General features: G+C 45.3%; 1 protein-coding gene across 2 annotated transcripts in view; it reads left to right on the top strand.

Moving 5' to 3' along the window:
* TTC7B (tetratricopeptide repeat domain 7B) overlaps positions 1–24734 on the top strand; it is a 1510908-nt gene that overhangs the window by 515045 nt on the left and 971129 nt on the right. For both annotated transcript variants that reach the window (XM_085626529.1, XM_085626530.1), the window contains exon 7: positions 6535–6707. In XM_085626529.1, coding sequence (XP_085482655.1) covers positions 6535–6707 — 173 coding nt within the window. The remainder of the gene's footprint in view (positions 1–6534; positions 6708–24734) is intronic.

Below are 24734 nucleotides of genomic sequence, written 5' to 3'. Positions count from 1 at the left end.
CATTGTGCCGGACAGAGGAGCCCTAGGAGCCAATCTTTTAGACAGAGCACTACGGGTAGCCCCTGTATCAGCCAGAAAGCGATAAGTAAATCCCAAAACATTTGCGTCAACATAAGGACCCATTTGATCTACTGGCACCTCAACCGGTCCCTTCCCCCATCCTAGGCATCCCTATGCATAATCAGAATCTGCAAGTGCATCAGCAGAATAATCAGACATTTGGTATTGATTTCGTCTATCAAAAGTATTAGAGTAATTTGGTCCTTGTTCAACTGCCTCAAACCTGGGACGAGCTCCTGCACCTCCTCTGTTTCCTGAATTCCCTGGGCGTCCTCTCATACTTCCCCTTCCCCGCTGGTACTGCTGACCTCTCAAAAGAGGACACTCAGCACGCCAATGCCCCGTCTCTTTACAATAGGCACACTGATCAGGGGACAGATTTGCTCGAGGAAGAGGGAGCGCTCCGGGTGTATACATTGCACATCCGCCTCTTCCACCTCCCCTAAATGGTAGACCATATACTTGGGCCAACATAACTTTTGTCTCTAAGTCTTAACCTTCTTATCCTCCCTACCTTTCGCTTCCTGTTCCTGTCGCTCATAATATTGGTCAAAAGGGAAAATGGGGATGACAGGGTCCAAGAACTCTCGCTGGCCTTAAGGCGACTAGCTATTTTCGGTAACATATTAGCGACAAATTTGTCGACAAACAAATGCTTACCCGTATCATCGGCCAATAACTGGCCACTAAAATCATGGAATGTCTCCTCAAATCTAGAAAAGAAATCAGAAACTGACTCATCTTTCTTCTGTTTACAAGACGCTAACGTAGTCCTATCTATTTTCTTGGGAGGTATGAGAGTCTTCAACTTAGTCACAATAGCTTTAGGAAGATCTAATATCTCCTTCTGAGGTTTCTGCGCAGGCTCCCTGTCCGCATCTATTTCTTCTAAATGTTCCCAGGTATAACCAAATGCCACATTGTCATCTATTTTACATATTGTTCTCCACATATCAGGGGGCAAAATAAGCCCGAAGAACATATCAATATCTGGCAAGGTCATAGTGCAGGAGCTCCTTCCACCCCCTCATAGAAAGCGGCAGGATTTTGCAGAGGGTCGGACAAAGCAGCCTTAAGAGCCATAACATCTGCTCTGCTCCAAGGGGTATAAACCCAATTATATATAAAATATCCCTTTGCATCATCCGAAGTTTTATTATAATTTGTTACCGCACCCTTCGGAGCAACATACAGGCATTGGTTTCATAGCAACTTCACTACTACTGGGTTTGTTCGCAACCACCAAAGCATCTAATTTCTTTGACTGAGATTGAATTGTTTCTACAACTTTATTTTTCTAGCTAGTTCTTGCTCCTTTCGTAAACGCAATGTTTCATCTCGTAATGTAACTATTCGTCTAATCGTATCAGGTAAATCTGAAAAAAGGTAAGTCCCATCTACTAACCACTTATAATCAACATTCAGATCGGCTGGTTCTGTTTCTTCAGAAATATGCCGCCAACCATACATTACCTCCCGGCAGAATTTTTCCACGAAATATAACTGGTCTATATCTTTCCAGGGTTGAACCATATTTATGAGGATCGTCGCTGTAGTAGTCCGACGAGCTTCCTCTTTAGCAGCAGTTTTTAATGTATCTTTCTCTGCTTTATCTTTATCCTCTGAAGAAGAATGCTCCTCGTCAGAAGCCTCATCCTCAGAAGCACTGGGAGTGGGGAATTTATACGGGGGTGGGGGTCATTCTAATAGGATGCAATCATCCTGAGCCGTATTAAGTAGTGGATAGATAGGGCGCCTAATGGGATACTGGCCATTTACCTCTAATCAACGTTCTCCATCTTCCTTTTCTATTCTTTCCTTAATTTCTTTATCTTTTAATTCCACCGCTTTTTGATATATCGTCTTTCACTGCTCTTTCTCTGCTATTGCTTCCGCTCTCTTCGCTCTGTCTCGCATTTCCTTATCCCACATACGTAAACAATCAAACATATCCTATCTACTCTTTCTTTTGAATAAACACTGTTCTACTTACTGAACCTTCTTAAAATCGAATGACCAATTCACTGGCCATTGTAGATCGGACTCTTTCTTTGTATATTTGTTCCACAATGCACAATACATTATGGGACAAATAACATATTTGATATACATTTCTCTATTTGGGGTCCCTTCCGGAGGAGCCGGCTGACTTTGTTCTAAAGCATTCTTGGTACCACAAGAGCAGCAACACCACTTATGAAGTGTGCTGAGAATAGGCATGTTTTCACAAGTATATTACTACTCCAAATAAATATTCCAAAAGGAGAAAAATCTCCACATTACCTGCCTTCAGTCTTTGCAAAGAATGAATACCAAGACCAAACCAAAAACCAAACAAAGCATATCAAGAGTGCCGCTTCAGCGACCTTACCAAACAGAAGTCTCCAACTCCCACCTGCCGATCTCTGGTCGACCTAATGGTCACTGCAAAATACGTCCAAGAAAGCCCCAGTCGAGACCGGCCACCACCCGGAGGTTCAAAACAGGAAAACCGCAAAAGACATATCGGCCTGCAAAGACAAGGGTCTCCTCATGCAGTGCGCATCCTGAGTAATATTTCGATCCTCCGTCGAGTCCACTCCTTCGGACGGCCGCTTCTGCGATGGGGCCCCACGTGCTTGGCGCCAACTGTGGAAATGTACCCAAAAGTGAGCACACTGGTGCAGGGTCACCCTCTCGTCCACGGGTCCAAAGACTAACAAAAAGAGAGCTCAGCACTGGAGTTGAAGTAAAACAACAAGTTTATTAATCACTCATGAGCGGGACCACGTCCACACAACACTCTCAAGTGTTGTAGGAGGAGGTACACTGAACCCACAAACCGTCGTCCTTATATACAGCTTTGTTGCAATGTAAGTATATGGACAGAAATGGAAAGAACACATTTAGAAATAGCTATCACTTGGTCAGCAAATAAGGAGGGGGGGAGCAGGAATGCTTATGGCGGCAGTAAACAGTCAACAGATAACATCTAAGACCAGGTGCACCGGCAGCTACAAACCCCCCAGCACGTACATTGCTGAGCCATGTCGAAAGAGGTCAACTAAAATAGATAACACAAACAGGGTGAAAAGGCGAACAGCAGAGGACGAAAGAATTATGAAGGAAATGAAATGGACACCACAGACAAAATGGCTGTTGCTTATTCTAATGTAAAATATTACACGCTTCCACAAAGGTACTAAACAAAATTTCCGAATTAATTGCGAAGAGCTTACAAGGCAGAAGTGGTGCAGTGTGTATTTCATAACATTTACTACAAACCATTTTAAGATCTGCTTTGTTGATCATGATTACAAGTGCCCCCGCTCTGTGTCAGTGATGTATAACCACCTTTATGATATTGCCTTGGAGTCCGAGGCATCTCGTTACTCCAAATTAGTTTTTGGGTCCCACATCGCTGCTCATTCATCCCTTGAATCCGTTTATTCTTTTGATGCAAGTACTATCTCAGATTAAGGAGAGTTATCTATAAAAGGGTGCAAGGCCTAACCTGGCCCTTCTGGGCTAGAGGGGGGACTGCTGCTGCCTGAGCACCAAAGAGGGGAAGTTATTACTTTTCTCCCTGGTCCCACACTAGATATCAGCACTCATTATTTTAAAGCCCCCAATGTTAGCAATGTGTACCGCGTCAGGTCTTCTAGAACATATGTAAAGTCAGTAGTGACATGTTCTCTGCATGGCGGCGAGTTGTTTGTGGGTTTACTAACAAGAAGTGAAAACTTCCACTAGAGTGGCACCTTATAGCAAGTGTCGTACTCCAGTCTACCCCCTCATTTCACATTCTAAAGAATGCAGGTATGTCATCCTCTGTCCCTCCACGCCATGTACATGTACCACATGTTCCCTTCAAGTGGGCCTGCAATTTTACGTTGGAGTGAATGTGTGTGTTACAGCGTCAGCAGTATGCCCATTTTGCGTGTTCTTGTGCTCGATTGGTCTTTTTTGACTGCAACATGTTTCAGATTGTCTGATGTGGTTGGTGTAGGAAAATTTGTCAAGATAGAATTTTGAATAAGCAATTTAAACAGAAACTGCTTTGATACTTTATTTATTATTTATACTCTTATATAGCGCAGGAACTCGACCCCCGAAGAGGTATCTCCGCGCTTTAGTATAGATATCGGTGTTCATCCCCAATGTGCCTTAAACCCACTTCGTTCGACTGTGGTGCAGAAAGGCTGGGTGAATAAGTGCTTAGTTAGCTCCACTTCCTGTTATACAGATAATAATGAGGTGTGCTCTCTGCCATCTGTGATACAGCCAGTCCTCTCCTCTTATCCAATATTTCTTAGTGCTCAGGGACTTACAGTCATGGTTTTACCAATATAGTTATAGTTACTGGCCCACAGCATATTAGAAGGCAGGACTGGCATAACCCTTTCTCTGCCGAGGTGCGTGCACACAACTTTTTTGGGGGGCAGTTGCTCTGACGTTGCCCAAAACTAGAGACCTTATCACCTTTCTGTTTTATGTCTTCCCCTTTGGGTCCTTTAGCAAAAATGCTTCCATTGATAGGCCATAATAACCATAGGTGAGTTAAAGGATTAGACTGAGTTACAGAGTGAGGGTTACGTGACACCTATGTATTTGCAACATTTAATTTGAAAGCAAAGCAATCTTTTTTTATGTAACAGAATATGTGTCTGACTATATTAAAGATTAGAGCAAAACCAAAGGAAATGATGGACGGAGTGTTGAACATTGCAAGCACTCACCCCCAGTCAACTGATCTGGGTTTAATCCATCACCGTTCTTTAGCCCACTCTGCCACCCCAGTTCAGACATGGCCATATGCAAATCAGTCTGACCCTGTGCCTCATGGGAACAGTCCAGCCCGAACTGCCAAGCCAGGTCTTCCCTGGACCGGAAACAAGCTTCCTAGGACCGGTTTCTGGCATTTCAGCCGTCTTCAGCCAGGCTTGCTTGAATCCAGTGGCAAAGTGAGCAAGGGACTCACGTCTGAGCATACCCTGCCAACTTATGGCGAACAAAGCAAAAACCAAAGGAAATGATGGACAGAGTGTTGAACATTGCAAGCACTCACCCCCAGTCAACTGATCTGGGTTTAATCCATCCAGACGGGAGTCCCTTGCTCACTTTGCCACTGGATTCAAGCAAGCCTGGCTGAATACGGCTGAAATGCCAGAAACCGGTCCTAGGAAGCTTGTTTCCGGTCCAGGGAAGACATGGCTTGGCAGTTCGGGCTGGACTGTTCCCATGAGGCACAGGGTCAGACTGATTTGCATATGGTCATGTCTGAACTGGGGTGGCAGAGTGGGCTAAAGAACGGTGATGGATTAAACCCAGATCAGTTGACTGGGGGTGAGTGCTTGCAAAGTTCAACACTCCGTCCATCATTTCCTTTGGTTTTTGCTTTGTTCGCCATAAGTTGGCAGGGTATGCTCAGACGTGAGTCCCTTGCTCACTTTGCCACTGGATTCAAGCAAGCCTGGCTGAAGACGGCTGAAATGCCAGAAACCGGTCCTAGGAAGCTTGTTTCCGGTCCAGGGAAGACCTGGCTTGGCAGTTCGGGCTGGACTGTTCCCATGAGGCACAGGGTCAGACTGATTTGCATATGGCCATGTCTGAACTGGGGTGGCAGAGTGGGCTAAAGAACGGTGATGGATTAAACCCAGATCAGTTGACTGGGGGTGACTGCTTGCAATGTTCAACACTCCATCCATCATTTCCTTTGATTTTTGCTATATTAAAGATTAGGAATATGTAACAACAACCAGTGCCACAGTATAGAGGTCATTTCCAATCATGCTATGAGTGATTTTTACCAGTTATTCAGTAACTTCTCTGCAGGTTTGTTCCATTCTTATAGTTCCCTTATGTTACTCGGTATTTGTACTGCTCACCGTTTGCCAACTACGTAGCCTCTTCACGCTTTCTGCAGACATTAATATGTGGCTGTGTTTAATACAGTTGATGTTCACCCCGAGGTGTTACATAGAGTGCACAGGGAAGGCAAACCCTTCTAGCCTTTCTTGTGTGAATGTCGATTGTGCAGCTGATTGACTCTGCCTGTTAGTTCTCAGTGGAGACTCAGTCTTGACCTCCCACCCTAACTTCTGTCAACTATAGCAGTGTTGTGCCATAGGGATAATGGCTCCCATCCCACCATCTTTGATGGTTCCGTGTCAAAAGTTCTTCTAGTACAGTATTTGTGGATCTTCTCTTTCTCAACTAGAGTATAGTGCTCTCGATACACGCTGTTATGTAAACAAGCCACACCATACATTTTTGTTTCTCTGTCAGCTTGTAGTTGCAACATACCTGCTCCTTTATTACATTTGTTTGGATGTTCTTGGGTGTAGAAACCCTGTTACTAGAGTTCCTCGGTCCCCATATCCCCTGTACCCATTGTTCCCAATTCCATTGTTTTCCCCATCCCACCCGGTTCATCTATGAGGATCTTTTTCTCCAGCCTCTGAAATCTGAAGACATATCTTTTTATTCTCACAGACAATAGCCAGGCAATTGGCAGAGATTTTATTGCGGGGCATGTGTGAGCAGAGTTATTGGAACCCTCTGGCAGAGCCTCCTCACCAGTCACCATTAGATGACCCCCTGCATCAGGGATCCGATAACAAGAACAATGCACTCAGCGGAAGACCTCGGCTGTACTTCGGCGAAAAGTAATGCTTATTTTTACTGACCATATTTTTGTTACCTAAGCCTTTAAATTGTAGGCTTCTACATGTGCTAAATTTATTGCATTGTATTGGTGTGTACAAAGTTATAACATTCATCAAAGTTCTTCTCATTAGTCATCAGTTATATGATTGCCTCAATCCATCACTTCCTTGATCTAGTATGACCAAACCAATTTTTGAGAAATAATCTTCTGTGTCCTGTATTAGCCATTTGTTTTTTAGATGAAATGTTACTTGTAGTTTGACAGTGCTACAAACCTGTCCTAAATGCTCCCCCACTCTGATGTTTCATTTAATGGAAATGTACGTGATGACAAACTGTACAGTAGGAACACGTTTCTCTTACAACACCAACCTGTGATGGTAGAGTTGTTTTGAAATGAAGATATGAAAATCCTAATGCACATGCATGTCCTTAGTAATGTGTGTGTGTATATATATATATAGATATCTCCCACAAAAAGAGCAAAGTGGACACTCCTGGTAAGTAAATTATTTTCTTCTCACAGCGTGATTTCTGTCCTGACGCATTTCGGCTGATCCCAGCCTTTCTCAAAGTCATGTTACCATTTCATTTTTTTCACATTTAAATGTACAGTGCATATAGACATAGAAGAAACAACATCCGTTGTACAAATGTTCCCATCATTATGCATACTGTATATTGAACTGGCAGCATGATTTACATCATTTTTATAATATTTCTGAAAGTCTTTTACTAATTTTTACACTTTAAAAAAAAGAATATTTTGATAAAAAACAAACCAACTCAACATTGTATTATACCAGAATTTGTGATGTGGTCCCGTGAACAATTCAGGAGTTAGACTCTTGGACCAGTGCCCCAACCTAATTAGAAGCTACATGTATTATTATTATTAAGCTCTTCGGCCAGTGCTCAAGTCGGATTAAAAGCATCATGTTCCATTTAATTTCTTAAGTGAATAATTGCAACCTACTGGGTGTTGCTCATACCAATGTATCATGCACCCCAAATCTAGTATCATGCACCCCAAATCTATTATATTGTTCCAAATGAGAAAATCAATCGATAAAATACCAATATATCAATTCAATCATTCATGCAGATACAGTGGGTAACTCTATATATATATATACGTAACTTCTTTTTTATACATAAAGTGCCTGAGTGCAAGCCTTACATTGCAGTATATTTTGTATAACAAACCCCTAGGTGTTCAATTCATCTTAAGTATACAGCACATATGATACATTATAAAAGTAAAAGAATATGGATCAATATCTCAATCAATGAATGGAAGCCATAGTGTGACATCTAATGAATCAATCCTTTTATAATATCATATAAATATAGACCCTCTATAAGATAATTCATTTTTAAAAATGCCTACGTGCTATATATCAATCCAATTATTCCTTTAAATATAATAAATAACAATCTATATATGAAGCTTCTTAAATGCATAAAGTGGCAAAGTGCAAAATATCATCAATGAAGAATCCTTCCTTTAAATATAATAGATAACTATATCTGTACAAGACTTCTTCAATGCATTAAGTGTCAAAGTGCAAAACATCAACAATGAAAAATCTAAAGTGCCCATATATATAAGGTGCTCTAATGCAGAAGTGAATACACCCCTTGTCAAGAAGCCAAACAGTATCCAAACAACCCTAAGGACTCCATAAGAACAGAGGATGTAACTGTCTGAATTATACGGGGAACAGGGAGATAGATTAACAATCCCTCACCCCAAATGCACTTCTAATTCCTCATCCCTGTTCAACCCATTGGGGAATGTGGCGTTCAAATCCAAAATCTATCTAGATTCCAGACATCTTAAGTTAACAGTCCTATTGCCTCCTCTGATGTTAGGGGAACCCTATCTATAGCAAAGAACATCAGTAAACCTGGGTCACTTTCATGTTTATCATAAAAGTGTTTGGCCACAGACTAAGTAAAATCCTGGTTTCTTATTGCTCGTTGATGTTCTAGCATACTTTTTAAAGGGAAAATAGTACTTCGCACATACATGAATGGACATGGACAGCTGAGTGCCTAAACGAGGTGATCAGTATTGCAGTTGTAGAATCCATTGGTCTTTTGTATGTGTCCATCATTTGATTTAAAAGTGAGGACATTGTTCAACACTCTGCAAGCTTTGCAATTATTGCACTTATAGAACCCCTTCATGTTTGAAAGCCATGTCCCTATTTTTCGACTACCATCGAAGTAGCTATGTGTTAGATTATCACCCAGGATCCTCCCTTTCCTGCAAGTGACTTTTGGTGCCATAGGTAAATCTTTACCAATGATGTTATCACTTTTGACTACCTGTCAGTGTCTTCTCAGGACCTAATATATTTTGGGGGACATTTGATTAAAACGGGTGATAAATCTGGCTGATGTTCCTTCTTTGGGGGTTCTTACATACATGTGTTTGATACGCCTGTGCTTGCTTCAGCTGCCTTTAAATAATTCAATGACGTTGGCAAGTGGAATCAAGACTTGTACTGATGCTGCTGTACTTGCTATATGCCCACATACATATAACTTACTTACAGGTTCTTCTGTCTTATGAATTAAATACTGCATCATCTTCTGTCCTCTTGATGTATATTATCTGTATTCTTTACTCAAATAACCTGACTACTGTGAGAATTGTTGCTGCACCTAATGCATCAAGACTTTTTTTTTTTTTTTTTTTAAACCTTTATTGATAGAGTACATCAATGTTACAACTTCGCGCCTACAACCCCGCGGGCCGGCTGTAGTCCATCACATTTCTAGCCAACGTCTGTAAAGTACACAGCCGATTATCCGACAGCCCGGAGGCCCGGCGGCGACAAGCCACAACACATCTCACTGTCGCATTTCAATTCTGAGTCTACTATGCTCGGGGTCGTACAGGCGCGCCTAGCACACTTGCGCATGACTATCGTGTGGGGGCTCGGCAGAGTCCATCCAAGTTAAAACCGTTCAATAATCTACTGGGAGCGAGAAGGCACCTTCGTCATAGGTATGCATGATCCATAGCAATGCTCTCCCCATAGACCGAGTGAGCAGGTCACGCGGCAACCTACCCCTCCGCAGCTCCCGCCACAGCGATCACAGGAGGAAGCCGCAACAGGGGGTCACCCTCACAACCACCCACTCACAATCGCCACAACCCAACCTTGTCCCTTCACTTGCAGGACCTACTTGCCAGCTTCCCTCCTGCCACATTCACGTACGTACTCCTCACCGCCTCTACTCCTAGAGCGTTTCCATTCTGATCAGCTCAGCCAGCCATCACCGCAGCAGAGCTCACCCCCCGCAGCTGTAATGTCTGCCGCCATAAACACAGCCCACCCTGCCAACAGTCGTCCTCCAGCCAAGCCTATCATCCCATCGGATCCCGATCACACTGTCCCGCTCCTTGCGTAGCGGTCTCAGGACCTGCCCCACCTGACTCTCGAGTGCCGTCCAGCCCTGAAGTGCCCTCAGCCGCTAAGTATGCCCTGAACGGGTCCCAGATGCACTGGCTGTGTTTCTGCGTATATTAGGTTCTGTTCCTGACAGTGTAATAAGTCGGCGATCCACTCCTTAAATTTCGGTGCACGGCACCTCCCCCACCTGCAAGCTACTCTCCTTTTCGCCATCAACAGTGCAATGTCTCCGAATTTCCGATGCGCCTTAGGGAGATTCATAGTGTAGCCTAACAGCATCATTAGTGGATCACGGTCAACCGTGTCTCCTATCATAACCGTCAACGCCTTGTGGACCTGCGTCCAGTATTCCGCCACCGCCGGACACAGCCATGACAAGTGTAATAAATCTGCCCCCTCCATGCGACAACGTTCACACCTGTCATCATCCGCTAAGTGAAACCGCAGCTTCCTCGCAGGCGTGTAGTACATTCGCTGCAGGAACTTATAGTGAATAATTCGTAACCTGCAACTAGCTGATATTTGTGAGGTCAACCCGCAACAGTACACCCACTGCGCTTCCGTTACGTCCCTCCCTAGGTCCTCACTCCATTGTCTGAGCGCACTGCACTCCCCGCCACCACTCTGTTCCCGAATACTACGGTACAAGTGTGATACTAGATGTTTGCCATCTTCTGACGTAAGTACAACTTGTAGTGGCAAAACCACCGCAGGCTCCTCTGGAAAGCGCGGTAGGACGGCTCTCAGTCCCTGCCTCAACCGAAGATAATAAAAGACATCTAACGGTGTGCTCTGATCCCCATGAAACCACTGCTCTTTCGTCTTAAACCGACCATCCAGGAAGAGATCCCCCCAGCAGCGGACCCCGAGACCAGCGCACATGTCCTGGAACCCCTTTTCCTGCAACAAGGATAAATTCGGGTGATAAGCCAGCGGCAATCCTGGCGCGTATAAGAACGGAAGTGCAACTTTGCCGAGGATCCGTTGCCACGCATCCACCGTGCACGTCACTGTTGCGGCTGGGGTGTCGAGCACCCAGACTGGGCCTTGAATAATACCCTTCAGTGGAAGCGGCCGAACAATCCAATCCTCCACAGCCAGCTGTGGCATAAATGGCGTAGGCGCAAACCAGTGGTATGCGAAATGGGCCTGAGCGCTAAGGTAGTAGGCCAAAAAATCAGGGATATCAAATCCCCCTCGACTATAAGGCTGGGTAAGAATCGACCACGCCAGTCGAGGCTGCTTTCCAGCCCAGAACAATCGCATCAATTCCGTGCGAAGTGCACGGAAGAAATAAGCACCCGGAAAATAAGGGACATTCTGGAACAAATATAAAAACCGAGGCAATACCACCATTTTAATAAGTGATGCCCTCCCAGCCATGGTGAAAGGCAGAGAGATCCATCGCGTCACATCCTCCGTGAGTTTAGCAATGGCCGTGCCGTAATTTAAACGCACAGTCTCCTCCCTACGCATCGATATTTGTACCCCCAAGTACCGCAAATCGGAGTCACACCACTCAAGTGGATAATCCAGTGAGAAGCGGCGCACCGCAGGGGTCAGGGGAAAGAACTGCGACTTCTGCCAATTAATTTGTACACCGGATATCCGGCCGAAGACCAAGAACTCCCGGAGCAATGGATTGAGATGCACTAGCGGATCCACCACATACAGCGTCAAGTCATCGGCATACAAGGACACGTCTATCTGCCGTTGGACGCATTTGAAAGCGCTTTGCTTATGCAGTTGTTGAATACGGCACGCCAATGGCTCAATCGCAATAGCGAATAACAATGGGGACAATGGGCACCCCTGTCTAGTGCCTCTGGTCAATGAGATCGGGCCCGACATTTCCCCATTGATTAAGACTCTCGCTTTCGGGTCCGTATATAGCAATCGCACCCAGGCAACAAATATTTTTGGAAACCCCATCCTATACAAGATAGCAAATAGATAGTTCCACTCCACAGAGTCAAATGCTTTGGTAGCATCGAGAAATACAGCAGCCACGGGCAGCTCCGGCGCGATGGTATGCATCAGGGAGAAAAGGGTACGCAAGTTATGGGCTGTGGATCGCCCCGGGATAAACCCGGACTGGTCCGGGAGGGCTATTTTGGGCATCAGTAGCGATAATCTATTGGCAAGCACCTTCGCCAAGATTTTAGCGTCGCAGTTTAACAGGGAGAGCGGCCTATACGCACCACATTCAGTAGGATCCTTGCCCGGTTTCAACAATGAGGTGATCAACACCTCCCTCATGGACCCCGGCAACACTCACACTTCCAGAGACTACTCGTAGACCTCCTTGAGGACGGGGGCCATGATATCAATATAGCTTTTATAAAATTCCGCCGGTAGCCCGTCAAGGCCCGACGCCTTACCGTTGCTGAGAGACATAATGGCCTCCCGGATTTCGTCCAATTCAAACGGTGCACCGAGAAACTGTCTGTGGTCATCACTTAACCAACATAGTGCAACATCATCCAGAAACCCCCCAAAGTCTACCTCGCCCGCGCTGCGTGCCGTGTAGAGATCTTTATAATGTGTAGTGAATTGCTCCAAAATTCCCCTGGTATCCCGTCGCGGAATCCCCTCCGACGTGCAGACCTCCAATATGTGTGTGTTGTAGCGTGGCAGCCGAGTAACTTCCGCCAGCGCACGCCCCGGGCGCTCCCCCTCGCAGAATCTACGAGCCCTCCAATACTTGCCACAGAATCGAGCCTCCCTATCCGCCTCCTTTTCATACTGTGTAAGCCGTTCTCTGAATTCCCCGTGGAGGGGGCCCATCGGCTCCTGGGTCATCCTAGTCTCCAGCCCTTTAAGTTCCACTTCTAATTTCGCAAGCGTTCTTCTTATATCTTTCAAGACCCCAAAGCTCTTCGCAATATAGTAGCCCCGGACCGTCACCTTAAATGCCTCCCAGATGGTTTCCACGCTATCTACCGACTGTTTATTGCGAGGAAAAAACTCTGCAATCTCGTCCCCTAGCTCAGCTTGAAACAGCGGGTCCAGGAGGGCCATGGGCTGCATACGCCATCGTATGGCCGCTCCCCCATATCCCGGGAGTGCTATCTGGACAAGGACCGGGCAATGATCTGAATACGTCCGAGGAAGGTGCATAACCTTCCCCAAGTCTACCGCTATGCCCCGGGACAGTAAACAATAATCCAGTCTAGCCCACGAGTTAGCAAAGGTTGTAAAGTGCATGCCCTCCCGCCGCCCAGCATGCACCAACCGCCAGCTATCTATTAAGTTCCCTTCCTCCAAAATACCTGCCATTGCATCTCGCGCTTTCTTGTTGTAGTGATAACTGCCATCCGATCTGTCCAATCCCGGGGCCAACGCCACATTAAAATCGCCACCCCATAAAATGTGCATGGACCCAATGTTGAGCATCTGTCCCCATAACTGTGTAAAGAAGGTCGGCGAGTCCACATTCGGACCATAACAGTTCACGATCGTGATGGTGTCCGTACCCAGTCTGCCCCACACCATCACGAATCGTCCTTCCGTATCCACACGCTCTCCAAGCTTCACAAAAGGGACATTCTTTTTGATCCAGATCGCCACCCCTCTAGCATACCCTGAGTATGATGAAAAGCTGCGGACCGCCACCCATCTGCCAGCCAAAGTGTAGTGCGATCGGGGGCTAAGGTGTGTCTCTTGCAACAAAGCGATCTGAACCTGGTGTTGTTCCAAATAAGCCAACACCTTTCTGCATTTTCTAGCATCATTTAACCCCCGGACATTCCACGATAGCACCGTGATCCTTTCTCTCCTTGTCCTCTCAGTCATCTTTCAGCCTATGCCCACTCACCCAGCAGCATCCCGGCCTCCGGCGTCGCTCCTTCGCATGTATTCGCATAGTTAGCCATGCACACCACAATAACAGCAACAGCAGCCACAAGTGAGCAATCAGCGCGACCATCCCCGACCGTTCCATCCCAAGTACTCTTCGTGAACAAAAAACTCCCCCTCCACCCCCAATCCCCCCCCCAACCTCAACCTCCGAACAGTCCCCTCCACAACATCCCGCCCACCCCCCCCACCCACTGAAGCAATCCCCAACCTGCCAGCCATGTCTCCTCCCCAGCCCTCCCACAAGTGCCCCCCGAACATGGGCAAAAACAGTTCCCATAGCTCCCCATGAATTCTCGGGTATTTCCCTCCGGGGCGTTTGTCTAGGTGGCTCCACTAATTCCCCCCCTCTACTCCAGACTCCCAACAACACGGTAGTCTGACTCGATGACCCAGAGGGGGTGTCCGGCGGTATAAGCTTTGGCAACCTTAGGGTACTAAATCAGCCACAGCGCAATGCACAACGGACAGAGGAAACACATCCATATCATCTACAAACATCTCGTGCGAAACTGCAACCCTCTCAACGGTCCCACCCATGTCTCCCATCCCCACAGACCTGAAGAGGGACACAGAGTATCCAGTCCAGTGCACCACCTACATCAAGTGGTATAGCAATCGCAGTTCCTACACAGAGTACTTACTTTCCCCCAGGGGACAGTGCGTATTGTTCATCCGCTCTACTTACAGTTCGCCAGCCAACCTCTCCCCGGGCAGCGGTACCTGCTCATCTTCCGCCTCCGCACCCGGTTTGTGGGTACGTTTGTAGTGCTTGAGGAAGTCCTCCACCTGTTGTGGAGTCGTGAAAAACCGTTGTCGTCCCTGGTATGTGACCCTCAGTCGCGCTGGGTAGAGGAGCGCATAGTCCAGTTGCAATGTCCGCAGCTTGGCCTTCACCGCCATGAATTTCCTGCGCTCCTCCTGGACCATTGGTGTGAAATCCGGAAAAAGCGTGAAAGAATTTCCCTCATAAGATAGAGACCGTGTGCCCCTAGCCGCCCTCAGGGCCGCATCACGATCCCTGTAGTTCAATATCCGGGCAATGATGGGCCTGGGAGTCGCTCCCGGTTTCGGTCTAGGGCCCAGGGAGCGGTGCGCCCTCTCCACTATAAAGTGGGGAGAGAACGCCTCCGAGCCAATCGCCGTGAGCAGCATCTTTTCCACATACTCCTCCATTTTGCCCACATTGGTCGTCTCCGGAATTCCTAGGATGCGAACGTTGTTGCGCCTGCTTCTCGCCTCCAAATCCTCGTTCTTGGACGCTATGACGCGCAGCAGATTATCCATTCTGGTGAGCTGCGAGGTGTGCTGCGAAACTGTGTCTTCTGTGTCCGATATCCGTTGTTCCGCACCCTTCAGTCGCTCCTCGTGCGTATCCAATTTATGCACCACGGCATCCATTCTCGACGATATCCTATCCACTTTATCAGCAATCGTCGCAAACCCCTGGCGCATCTCACGCAGCACCTCCTGCAGGTTCGCCGCCGCGGCCGAGGAGTCCCCCGCAGCTCCGCCCGCTCCATCCAGGATCTGTGGCGTCTCCGAGGGCTTAGTCCCCTTCTTGCCAGATTCAAAGGACAGCTTGGGCTGTCTCGTGTCCGTCTTGCCCATCGCGGTCCGCTGGCAGGACAGGCCCTCGCACCCTGAACCGGAGCGCACTTCAGTCACCACTGCCACAGAGTCAGGCCTGTAGTAATCAGCCGGCAGGTGCAAGGAGGTAACAAGGGCACCCCCCTAGGGCCGAAACACACCTCCTGACGTGTCCCCGCAATAGGCCCCAGCCTTCCCGGGTCGTCAGCGGCTCCAGTGCCTGGGCCGGCCCAATCAATGGCCCCCACCAGCGATGCGGCAAAGTCACCTCGCCAGAGGCCGATCAGTCAATCTTCCACCATTGCGCCCTGTAACGCCACCACCCAGCTCCAGCTGGTATGTAGGGACGACCAGTGGAAAGCGCCGTGCAGGCGACCCGCGCTGTCCCACAGCACCCCCTCTGCAGCATGCGGCGTGCGGCGACCGGCAGGACAGCCCGGGGTGGCAGTAACCCGTATTTGACCAGCACTGCCCCTCAATCTACTCCGGCAACAACACGGGTGTGAGCCATACCCTCCACCACCTTCTCGTGCTCCTTCCCGCAGCCCCCCGGACGCCAGCGCCTACATATCCAAGGCGCTCCGGGGCTGCGCTCGAATCCACTCAGGGGCCTCTGTGCTTTGGTAGAGGTCCGTCAGGGCGGCGAGGCGGAGGGGGGGGGCTCCTTCCTAACCCACCGGGTCCTCCAGCCTACGCAACACACAGTCAGCCGGGGTGCCCGCAGCCGTCAGCCCCCGCACGGTATCGTCCTCCTCCCTTCCAACGGGGGGGGGGGGGGAGGTTTCTCCGCCCGTCTCCTCAGCAATACCTCTGGCCCAGGGGGGCCCACGCCGCTCTCCTCGCCCGTGCCGATTCTCGGGGCCCGCTTCGCGCCCTTCGTCTACCAGAGGCCTACGGCAGTCAGTGAAGCCACGGTCTCGCCTGTGAGGCGTCCCCAGCAGGCCGCCTCGCCTCCTCCAGCCGCTCAGGTCGCCGGGGCTTCCAGGGCTCGTATCTTCCTCCGTGTAGCGCCGTCAAAGCCGCAACTTGAACAGCCAGCACCGGACCTCTCAGGCTTACGCTGTGTGCGACTACAGCCCCCCAGGTCGCCAATTAAGGATTTTATTTAGGATAAATGTTGCCGGACTGCGGGAGCCTTACACTAAGGCGACCATTCGCTAGTGCGCCACCTAGCGTCCCCATTACCTAATGCATCAAGACTTTCAATTTCAACGTTACACTATCAGCATAACCTAAAACCCAATGCTAACAATAATCTGCCACTACTTGTAGAACCACCAGCGAAAATGAGCAAATCGAGGTCTTTTTTTATTGGGCTAGAGAGTGAACACTGACAGAAGGTGGTTCAAAGTTAATTGTCTCTGTTCGACTATGAATCCAATTAAAAACGACTGGCTGCCAGGGCTTGTCAGGATAGAATAGAAAGCAGGGCACAAATCAACAAATTTTGTATAAGCAGCAGTAGGTGGTGTGCAAGACATGCTGGTTGTTTGTTTGGGACCAACAGGAAAACTTGGTAGGTACGACAATTTACAGTTGTATGTATCTTTTTTGGGCTTATTAATAGGCAGGTCAGGGGTATTGCACATACTGGAAGTGTAGATGAGAGCTCTTGGTCTAATATAGCAGATGCATCTGGGCAAATTCCCTCAATACCTTCAGGTCGGAGGGGAAGTTTTTTTATGGGGGTGCTGGTAAACCTCCATTAAGAATTCATCCTTGCTTAGTTGTGAGGCGAAGAGGAGGGAATATGTTCAGTGTGATATAGGGCAACCCATTATTAGGGTTAATTTACCTCAAAGATCCCATGTCAAGAATTTTTTTTAAGTCTAGGCTTTTTAAATTGACTATTTATATTCTATTCTTTGTGATATTTCAATACCTTAAATTTCAAAGATCACCAGCGCTGTTTATATCCGCTATCATCAAGATATTTAATCAATATATTTATTTTCTTGATTTGATCCATTAAACAAACAACCAGCCAACGTGTATTTTCGCTTCGGGGGTTTTTAAAAATTAAAAGCATATCAATTTAAATAATCACTAACCTATAAATATACTATCAACATGTTTGTATAGAATACCATAAAAATAGAATAAATATAAGGCGCACATGTGAACATTCTACAAAAATTCCAGGCAGTAACATAAATGCGGCCACCATCACCAGACCTTCACAATCTCATCAAGCTGGATGTTCTGTCGACATTCCTGGTCAGGAATGGAATTGTCAACTGAATATTAATCATGATATCCTCAGTTTATTTGAACAATGACATGATAAATCAATTAAACTGCAAACCTTTTTCCCTCGTGCCCAGGTTTCTCAATGCATAGCACCCAGGTTAAAGCTTATAATTCATGGTGACAATTTTACTCATGTTATCGTGCTTTAACTATTTGTAAAGAGTTTGTATTGAGCTTCTTATTTGTTCTCCGACCATATCTATTCATAATAATCCCATTCTCCTTCTCATTAATAAAATCTGTGCTGTGGATGTGTTACAGCCCTTATTTCTTCGTCAATTAAATTTTTCCTTCACTCTATATGTTTATAGTGTCATGATACGCCTTGGACCTTACCCAAAAACAAGCAATTATTTAGAGAAATCCCCTTTCTACTCGAAATATAAGAGACTAATTCTCAGTTATGTGAGCTACCGTAAAAGGTATTAGTTTTAGGGTCATGCTTACCTAAAGAAAATGTAATTTCCAAGACATGGGTTCCTAGTTGCAACATAACTATTGTTATTGGAGTGGCTTCACGTTTGACCATCTACTTTTATATTTGAAGTTAACATGCATGCCAGGCAGTACAGGTGCTAGAAGTTCAATCTGTATGCTCTTTTACCTGGAACTAGAAAGCGTCCATTACTGTAGTTTAAATATAATAATATTGATCCATGGTGCTATAAACTGTAAAGTTATTGTAGATAAAATATTCTGCCCTCCATTCTCTACTGCAAATCAACTAGTAGAAACATAAAAGATATGCATCTTTTATTTTTTTATTTTATTTTTACATTTGAAAGAGATTATATCAAAATATATGTATGGATGTTGTGTGGCCTGAACCCTCTGTTATAAAGACAAATAAAGTTAAACATGTGACTGGCATTTTTTTCTAATACGTTGCAGGAAGCCAATAACATATCTAATGCTGTTCAAACCTATTGGTCACACATTCCCAAAATGTATAATTGGAGATAGATCTGTATATGATGTAAAGTTCCCCAGGTATTGTGAAGGAAAGTTTCAATTCCATTAAGTACAGGGACGCGCAGCTTATGCTATTCTTCCTTCTTTATTTCAGACTCAGCAGACTAAACAGCATAACAGGAACATTGGGACTAACCCACGAGTCCCTAAGAAAACAATAAGTGCTAACAGTCTCTCAGTCCACATAAAACAGGCACCAGGGAAATAGAACTTCCTCTTTCTTCCTGTATGAGTGGCAGATGAGTAATCCAGTTTCTGTGTTGAAAAGGCTATTGCTTGCCCGAACAACAGCCACAATTAAACACCATTAACTAGTCCTATTTTGTACCAGTAATACTTAACAATACGAGAATAACTATACAATAATACCTCAAGACCATAATCAGTGCAAAGCTGACATGTTAACCAGGTTATTAACATTTAGATAAAAGATTTAATACTGCTACTTAATGATGAACGAAACTCCTCTTCTGATGAGACACTTCTTACAGAGTGTAAACGGATGGGTTAACCCTCACCTCCCTGTACTTAATAGAATTGAAACTTTCCTTCACTATCTCTGGAAAATATAAAATTTTATGGACCTGAAACTACGGATTGTGCTAGTTTAAAGCTCACTCGCTATCAGTGATTCCACTACTTGTTTAAAGTAAAAACTTAAACGTCGAGTCCGAAGACCAATCCACCGCTTGTAAAAATCTTCCAGGTGACCACTTAGTGTGAAGGCATTGGGTGCTGTGTTACCCCTGTTTGAGTGATTCCCAAACTCGGAGGTGCCAATGTCTGCCTCCGCCACAAGTCATCTAATCCATCTGGCTGGGAGAGGGTACCTGGCCAATTGTCCACAGAATGGTGATAAAGAGCTAATTACTATCAGGAGTTTTAAATTTGTATCTCATAGCTTCACATGACCTTTAGACACCTTACCGCACAAAGTTTGTGGTTATCGGGAAAGGTCCGGCAAGATACCACTCTGATGTTATTCTTAGAAGAAAATGTATAATTCACCCCCTCAGTCTTAAAAGCCCTGACGGATAAATCTAGTGCCCTAACGTCTGATTCTCTTTAATAAGAAATCAAACATAACAGCATAGCCAGGTTTGCTGAAAAGTTCCTTCCTAGAAAGATTTTGATTGCCTTTCCAGGGCTCCCAAGAGATTGAAAACAATATTAATGTCCCATAATTGAGAGTATCTAGGTTTGAGAAGGCAAGATAACCTGTCACCCTGGGGTATTTTACAAATCAAGATTGCCTGCCTGTACCCTTTTGAGAGGAGCATGACCTGTGGAAATTGCAGGCACTGATGGTGCAATAGACTAATCCTGTTGTTAGACAGCTCTGCCAAGAAATTCAGGATATGGACAACGTCTGTCCCCACAGGATCTTATTTATTTATTTATTTAAGTTTTATATAATGCTAGCTAGACTCGAAGGTGTCAGAGCGCTTTACATGGTTGGGAGCGAATCCAGTGAAAAAGGAACGCATTAAACATATGAGGAGAGATACCGTAGATAATAGTACACAACACAGCACAATAACAAACAAGCAAATTGCCTACTATGACATTAGGTTGAATCCTGAGCATGAGATACTAGACCAAAAACAGTAATCTAGGAATTAAAGTATTGGTTTAGGAGGAGGAGTTTCAGGTCTCTTTTGAAGCCAGGGAAGGAGGGATTGCATTGCAGATCGCTAGGCAGAGAGTTCCATGTGCTCGGAGCATTTCCAGAAAAAGACCGAGACTTGTTAGATTTTTTTTTAGATTGGGATGTAGGAGCAAAAGTGTGTTTGAGTTTCTCAACGATCTAGAAATCCCTGCTTTCGTAAGCCTGTTTTCGAGGTAGTTTGGGGAATGTGAGTGGCGAGGCTTTGTGGATGATACAGGCCGTCTTGTGAGTACATCTTCCTTCGGTAGGAAGCCAGTTGAGGCTCTTGAGAGCAGGGGTGATGTGTTCAAAACGTTTGACATCAGTAATAAGCGGGCTGCCATGTTTAGATCTCAGTGGTGCGAGGTGAGATTTTGGTGTCTCATTAAGAATGGCATTTCTGTAGTCTAGTTTGGAGAGGACCAGACGTTGCACCACAATCTTGAAATTACCTGCGGGGATGAATAGGTTAAGCTTCTTGAGGCGTTTTAGTGCGGTAAAGCTCTCCTTTGGCCGAGTTGTAATGTGCTCTTTCATTGACATGTTGTCCAAGCAGAAGCCCAGGGATTTAGTGGAGTTCGATGGAGTGAGAGAGCAATTTAAGGCATTCATGTCGCTGATCCAGTCGTGAATAGGAAGATGAATCCAAACCATGTCTTAGACACAAACGTACCTATCTCTAAGCCAAAATTTACTTTTTAGTTGACTGTGATCATGATTTCTGTATGAAATTCGAAGCTTGTTGTGAAAGACCAGCATGACCTGTAATCCTACATGCAGTGAGCCAGAGGGAGACTTCTAGAACCATTTAGTAAGATCCTTCAGAATGTTCTTATGGCAGGGGAGAAGAATTGAAGAATCCCAAGGACTTCCAGCATAACTCAAAACCAAACTTGCGACCCCCAAATGGGTGCAACAAGTATTACATCCGACTTCTGGCTCCTTATCTGAGATAACAATCTTGTGCTCATCAACAACAGAGAGAAGGCATAATTCTGAGTAAGGAACCAGTCCAGATTGAAAGAGTCCTTTTGGGGATCTGGACCCAAACAGTAGAATCTCAGTAGTTAATGATTGAGACGCAAGGCAAATAAAACTATTTTGCAAATACCCTATTTTGTCATCAAGCACTGGAAAATAAGCAGATACAGCTTTCACATGCTGAAGTCTTCGAGGAACCGAGCATTCCAATGTACCACAATATTATGTTTGCCTGGCAGTTATTCTGCCACCACCAATATCTTCTTGTAAAGACAGGAATGCCATAAGTCTTTGGCCAATTCCGCCACTACTCTGGACTTTGTGCCTCGCCTGTTGATATATCGGAATGCCAATATGTTGTTCATTTGTAGAAGCACTAAGCAGGACACCTTTGGCCTTATGGTCATACAATGCATTCGGTAAAATTAGTCACAATTATGCGCACTGACTTTTACCGAATGATTGTTTTTTAGTGAACCAACATATGTTCAAGCATGTTGGTTCGCAAAATTCCGATTTGTAGGGTGCTGCAATTTGACCTACCTCATTGATATGCATGAGGTAAGTTGGACAATGCGACCCACTATGAATCACTGCCATCACCAACCTTTTAAATAAAGCAATAATTTCTTTTTTAAAGGAAAACCGAATGCGTTAAAGAAAATAAGACCCATTTTAAAAACGTTTTCCCAGGGAACACTGTCTACTCCTAAAAAGTGTTTTACAACTTTGACAAAGGGGAAAGCAACCCCTTTCCATTTGTCTCCATTGATCTCAATAGGAGGCAACTACTCCAACGCTTCAGTCTCTTTGATAATATTTTTATCACACAACCAGTGCAATTCTTTACCTAGTGGTTCCCTCATTACAAGATGCATTCAACCTGCTGTATGCACCTTTTTAGTCACCCTCTCCTTCAATACTATTTTGTGTGTGACTCTTTCTTAAAAACCTCTGGGAAACTATGTTCCCATTTTTCCTCAGATAAAGCATTTACTTTTGTTTCCGCATCTAAAACTTGGTCAGGGTGATTAAGATCTAATCAAAAAATAAACCTCTTAGCTTAGGCCGTCCCAACAAACAGGATCCATCCTTGGCAATGTATATTTTCGACAATACTTTGATGCCCTGAAACTCAAAAGTGCCTTCAAAATACTCTAAAAACTCTTGATTCATTGCCATAAGCCACTAGTCTAATATCAGGGGGGGTTGAAAATTCAGTCAGAAAAATTAGTGAGATACTCCTCTCCTATCAGGGTTTAGCGGGCATCTGAATCAGTCATAATCCATATTTTCACTCCATCAATTAATATAGAACAGAAAGGATTATCCTTGTCATTGGAAGTTCCTACCTCATTAACTTGCAATAAAAACTCCTCTGATATGCTCTCAGTATTTCTATAGAATTCCCAGATCTCCTATAGAAACGTACAACTTTATCCTTGCAAACTCTTACAAAATGACCTTTAATTTTCCACATCTGACCAGTAGCAGGGGAATTGACATCTGTTGGAGGATGAACTTTTCAAACCACATTTGTAGCAAAATATGTCCTTGTCGTTGCCATCACTACTTCTGTGACTTGTTTGAATTTGCCTTTTTCCAATGTCAGATTTATATTGTGTCCCTTGCACAGCAGACATCTCTCCAATGCCCCCAGATCCAATCTCCTTCAACCCTTCTTCTGTGTTTTCTGCTCTCTTTGGAATGTCTATCGCTTTATAGAGTGTTAACTTTTCAGTATTTTACAGTTTGTATTGGTCTGTTTTATTGTTCACTCTTTGAACCAACTTCTGCCATGAAGTTGTGCACTGATTTACCTGGATGTTGACTCCTCCTAGGAAACTTGATTCTCTCCACTACTTTCTTTTCTTGTTGTCATTTATTACTAATTTTTGCATGGCCACCTCATAGTCATCAATTTCTTCCTATTCATCATCCATTTCAGGAAGTGGCGGACGATGGTTCAGGATTGGTCAACTTTCATCCCCTAAACAGTGTTTGAACATCACTAGTTTTTGTGAACCAAAAAATATGTCTCCACTGATAGCCTAAATATAGGCTTCAAACCCTTCCTTCCAATCCTTCCACTTAGTTACTTGTTCCCAGGGCGTGTTAAGGAAGAGCAAAGCTGCGATTATGCCTTCCATACTTGTAGACAAAGAAAAAACACGATCATGCGCATATGGTACTAAGCGCAATGAACAAATCCTCAACAATCAGATCAACGACTTTCATATAAAACTCCTTACTGGCAGTTGAAGTGAAGATTTCACTCTGATGTTGTGTGCAAATACATAACAGTTTCTGGCCACCACTAGGCTCAGGGGCCCTCAGGCCTTCCAGTTAGTTGATGCTCTTGCTCGGGCCTTCCAGTGCGCGCTCTCCAGATGCAGGCAAAATGCAGGTGTTGTCGCCAGTGACAAGTCCACACTAAATTATCATGCCAGGAAAGAGTAAGAGGATGTTTATTAGAGACTCTGCAAAGGGAGGGAGAATGCCAGCCAACTCCAACAGCTTTCCTTTTTCTCTCATAACATTCCATGTAATAGGAATGTTCCCCAACGTTCGCACCATGACATACAATGTAACAGTGCGCCTTCTGCTGTTACTTATTTTCAAATTTTTTATTGGCATTTTAAGTAAAAAGAACAGTACATAATCGAGCTCCGTCAAAAACCAAGGTATCACACACGTGGACACTGTAAGCCTTTCTCCCCCCCCCCCCCCCCCCCCCCCCTCAGTATAATTTTCAGCATTTATAGTCATTCCAGTGCCCCCCAAATAAATTTTGAACAATTTTCGAAGGCAGCCTCGGCCTTCATAGACAACCCTTTTGGCCAACATGCACAAGTCCATGCCGTGTTTCCAACCGTCTGACTGGGCCAACCCCAACCTTATCCATATATGTTCCATACAGAGCAGGTCCATTTACTTTCAGATATTCAGGGAACACAATATCGCTGTCTGGGTGAGGGAGGATCCACTCACTTCGTTCAGATAATCAATTACTAACACCTAAAAAAGCTCTTACGTATTTTTGAGCAGGGTTGGGCCCTGGCGGATTATGGAATGACATTCTGGATCCTTGGTGCCTAGATGGAGAGGAGCTTTTGCACAGTTTTTTTTAGTACTGCTTTGTCTCCAGTCGTGGCTCGGGCATGCTGACAGCCTCTAGAGATGGGGAATTATCAGCCAGAGAGGTGGGGTTGCTGGTCGTGATGGCTTTGTAAATGATACAGCTGGTTTTAAAGATGGTGTGGATAAGCAAAATGAGCCAGTACAGTTGCATAAGGATA

The sequence above is a fragment of the Triturus cristatus genome, chromosome 9 (genome assembly GCF_964204655.1).
Source record: "Triturus cristatus chromosome 9, aTriCri1.1, whole genome shotgun sequence".
Lineage (NCBI taxonomy): Eukaryota > Metazoa > Chordata > Amphibia > Caudata > Salamandridae > Triturus > Triturus cristatus.
Note: the sequence above shows the minus strand (reverse complement) of the source record. Positions and strands in the feature narration are given on the sequence as shown.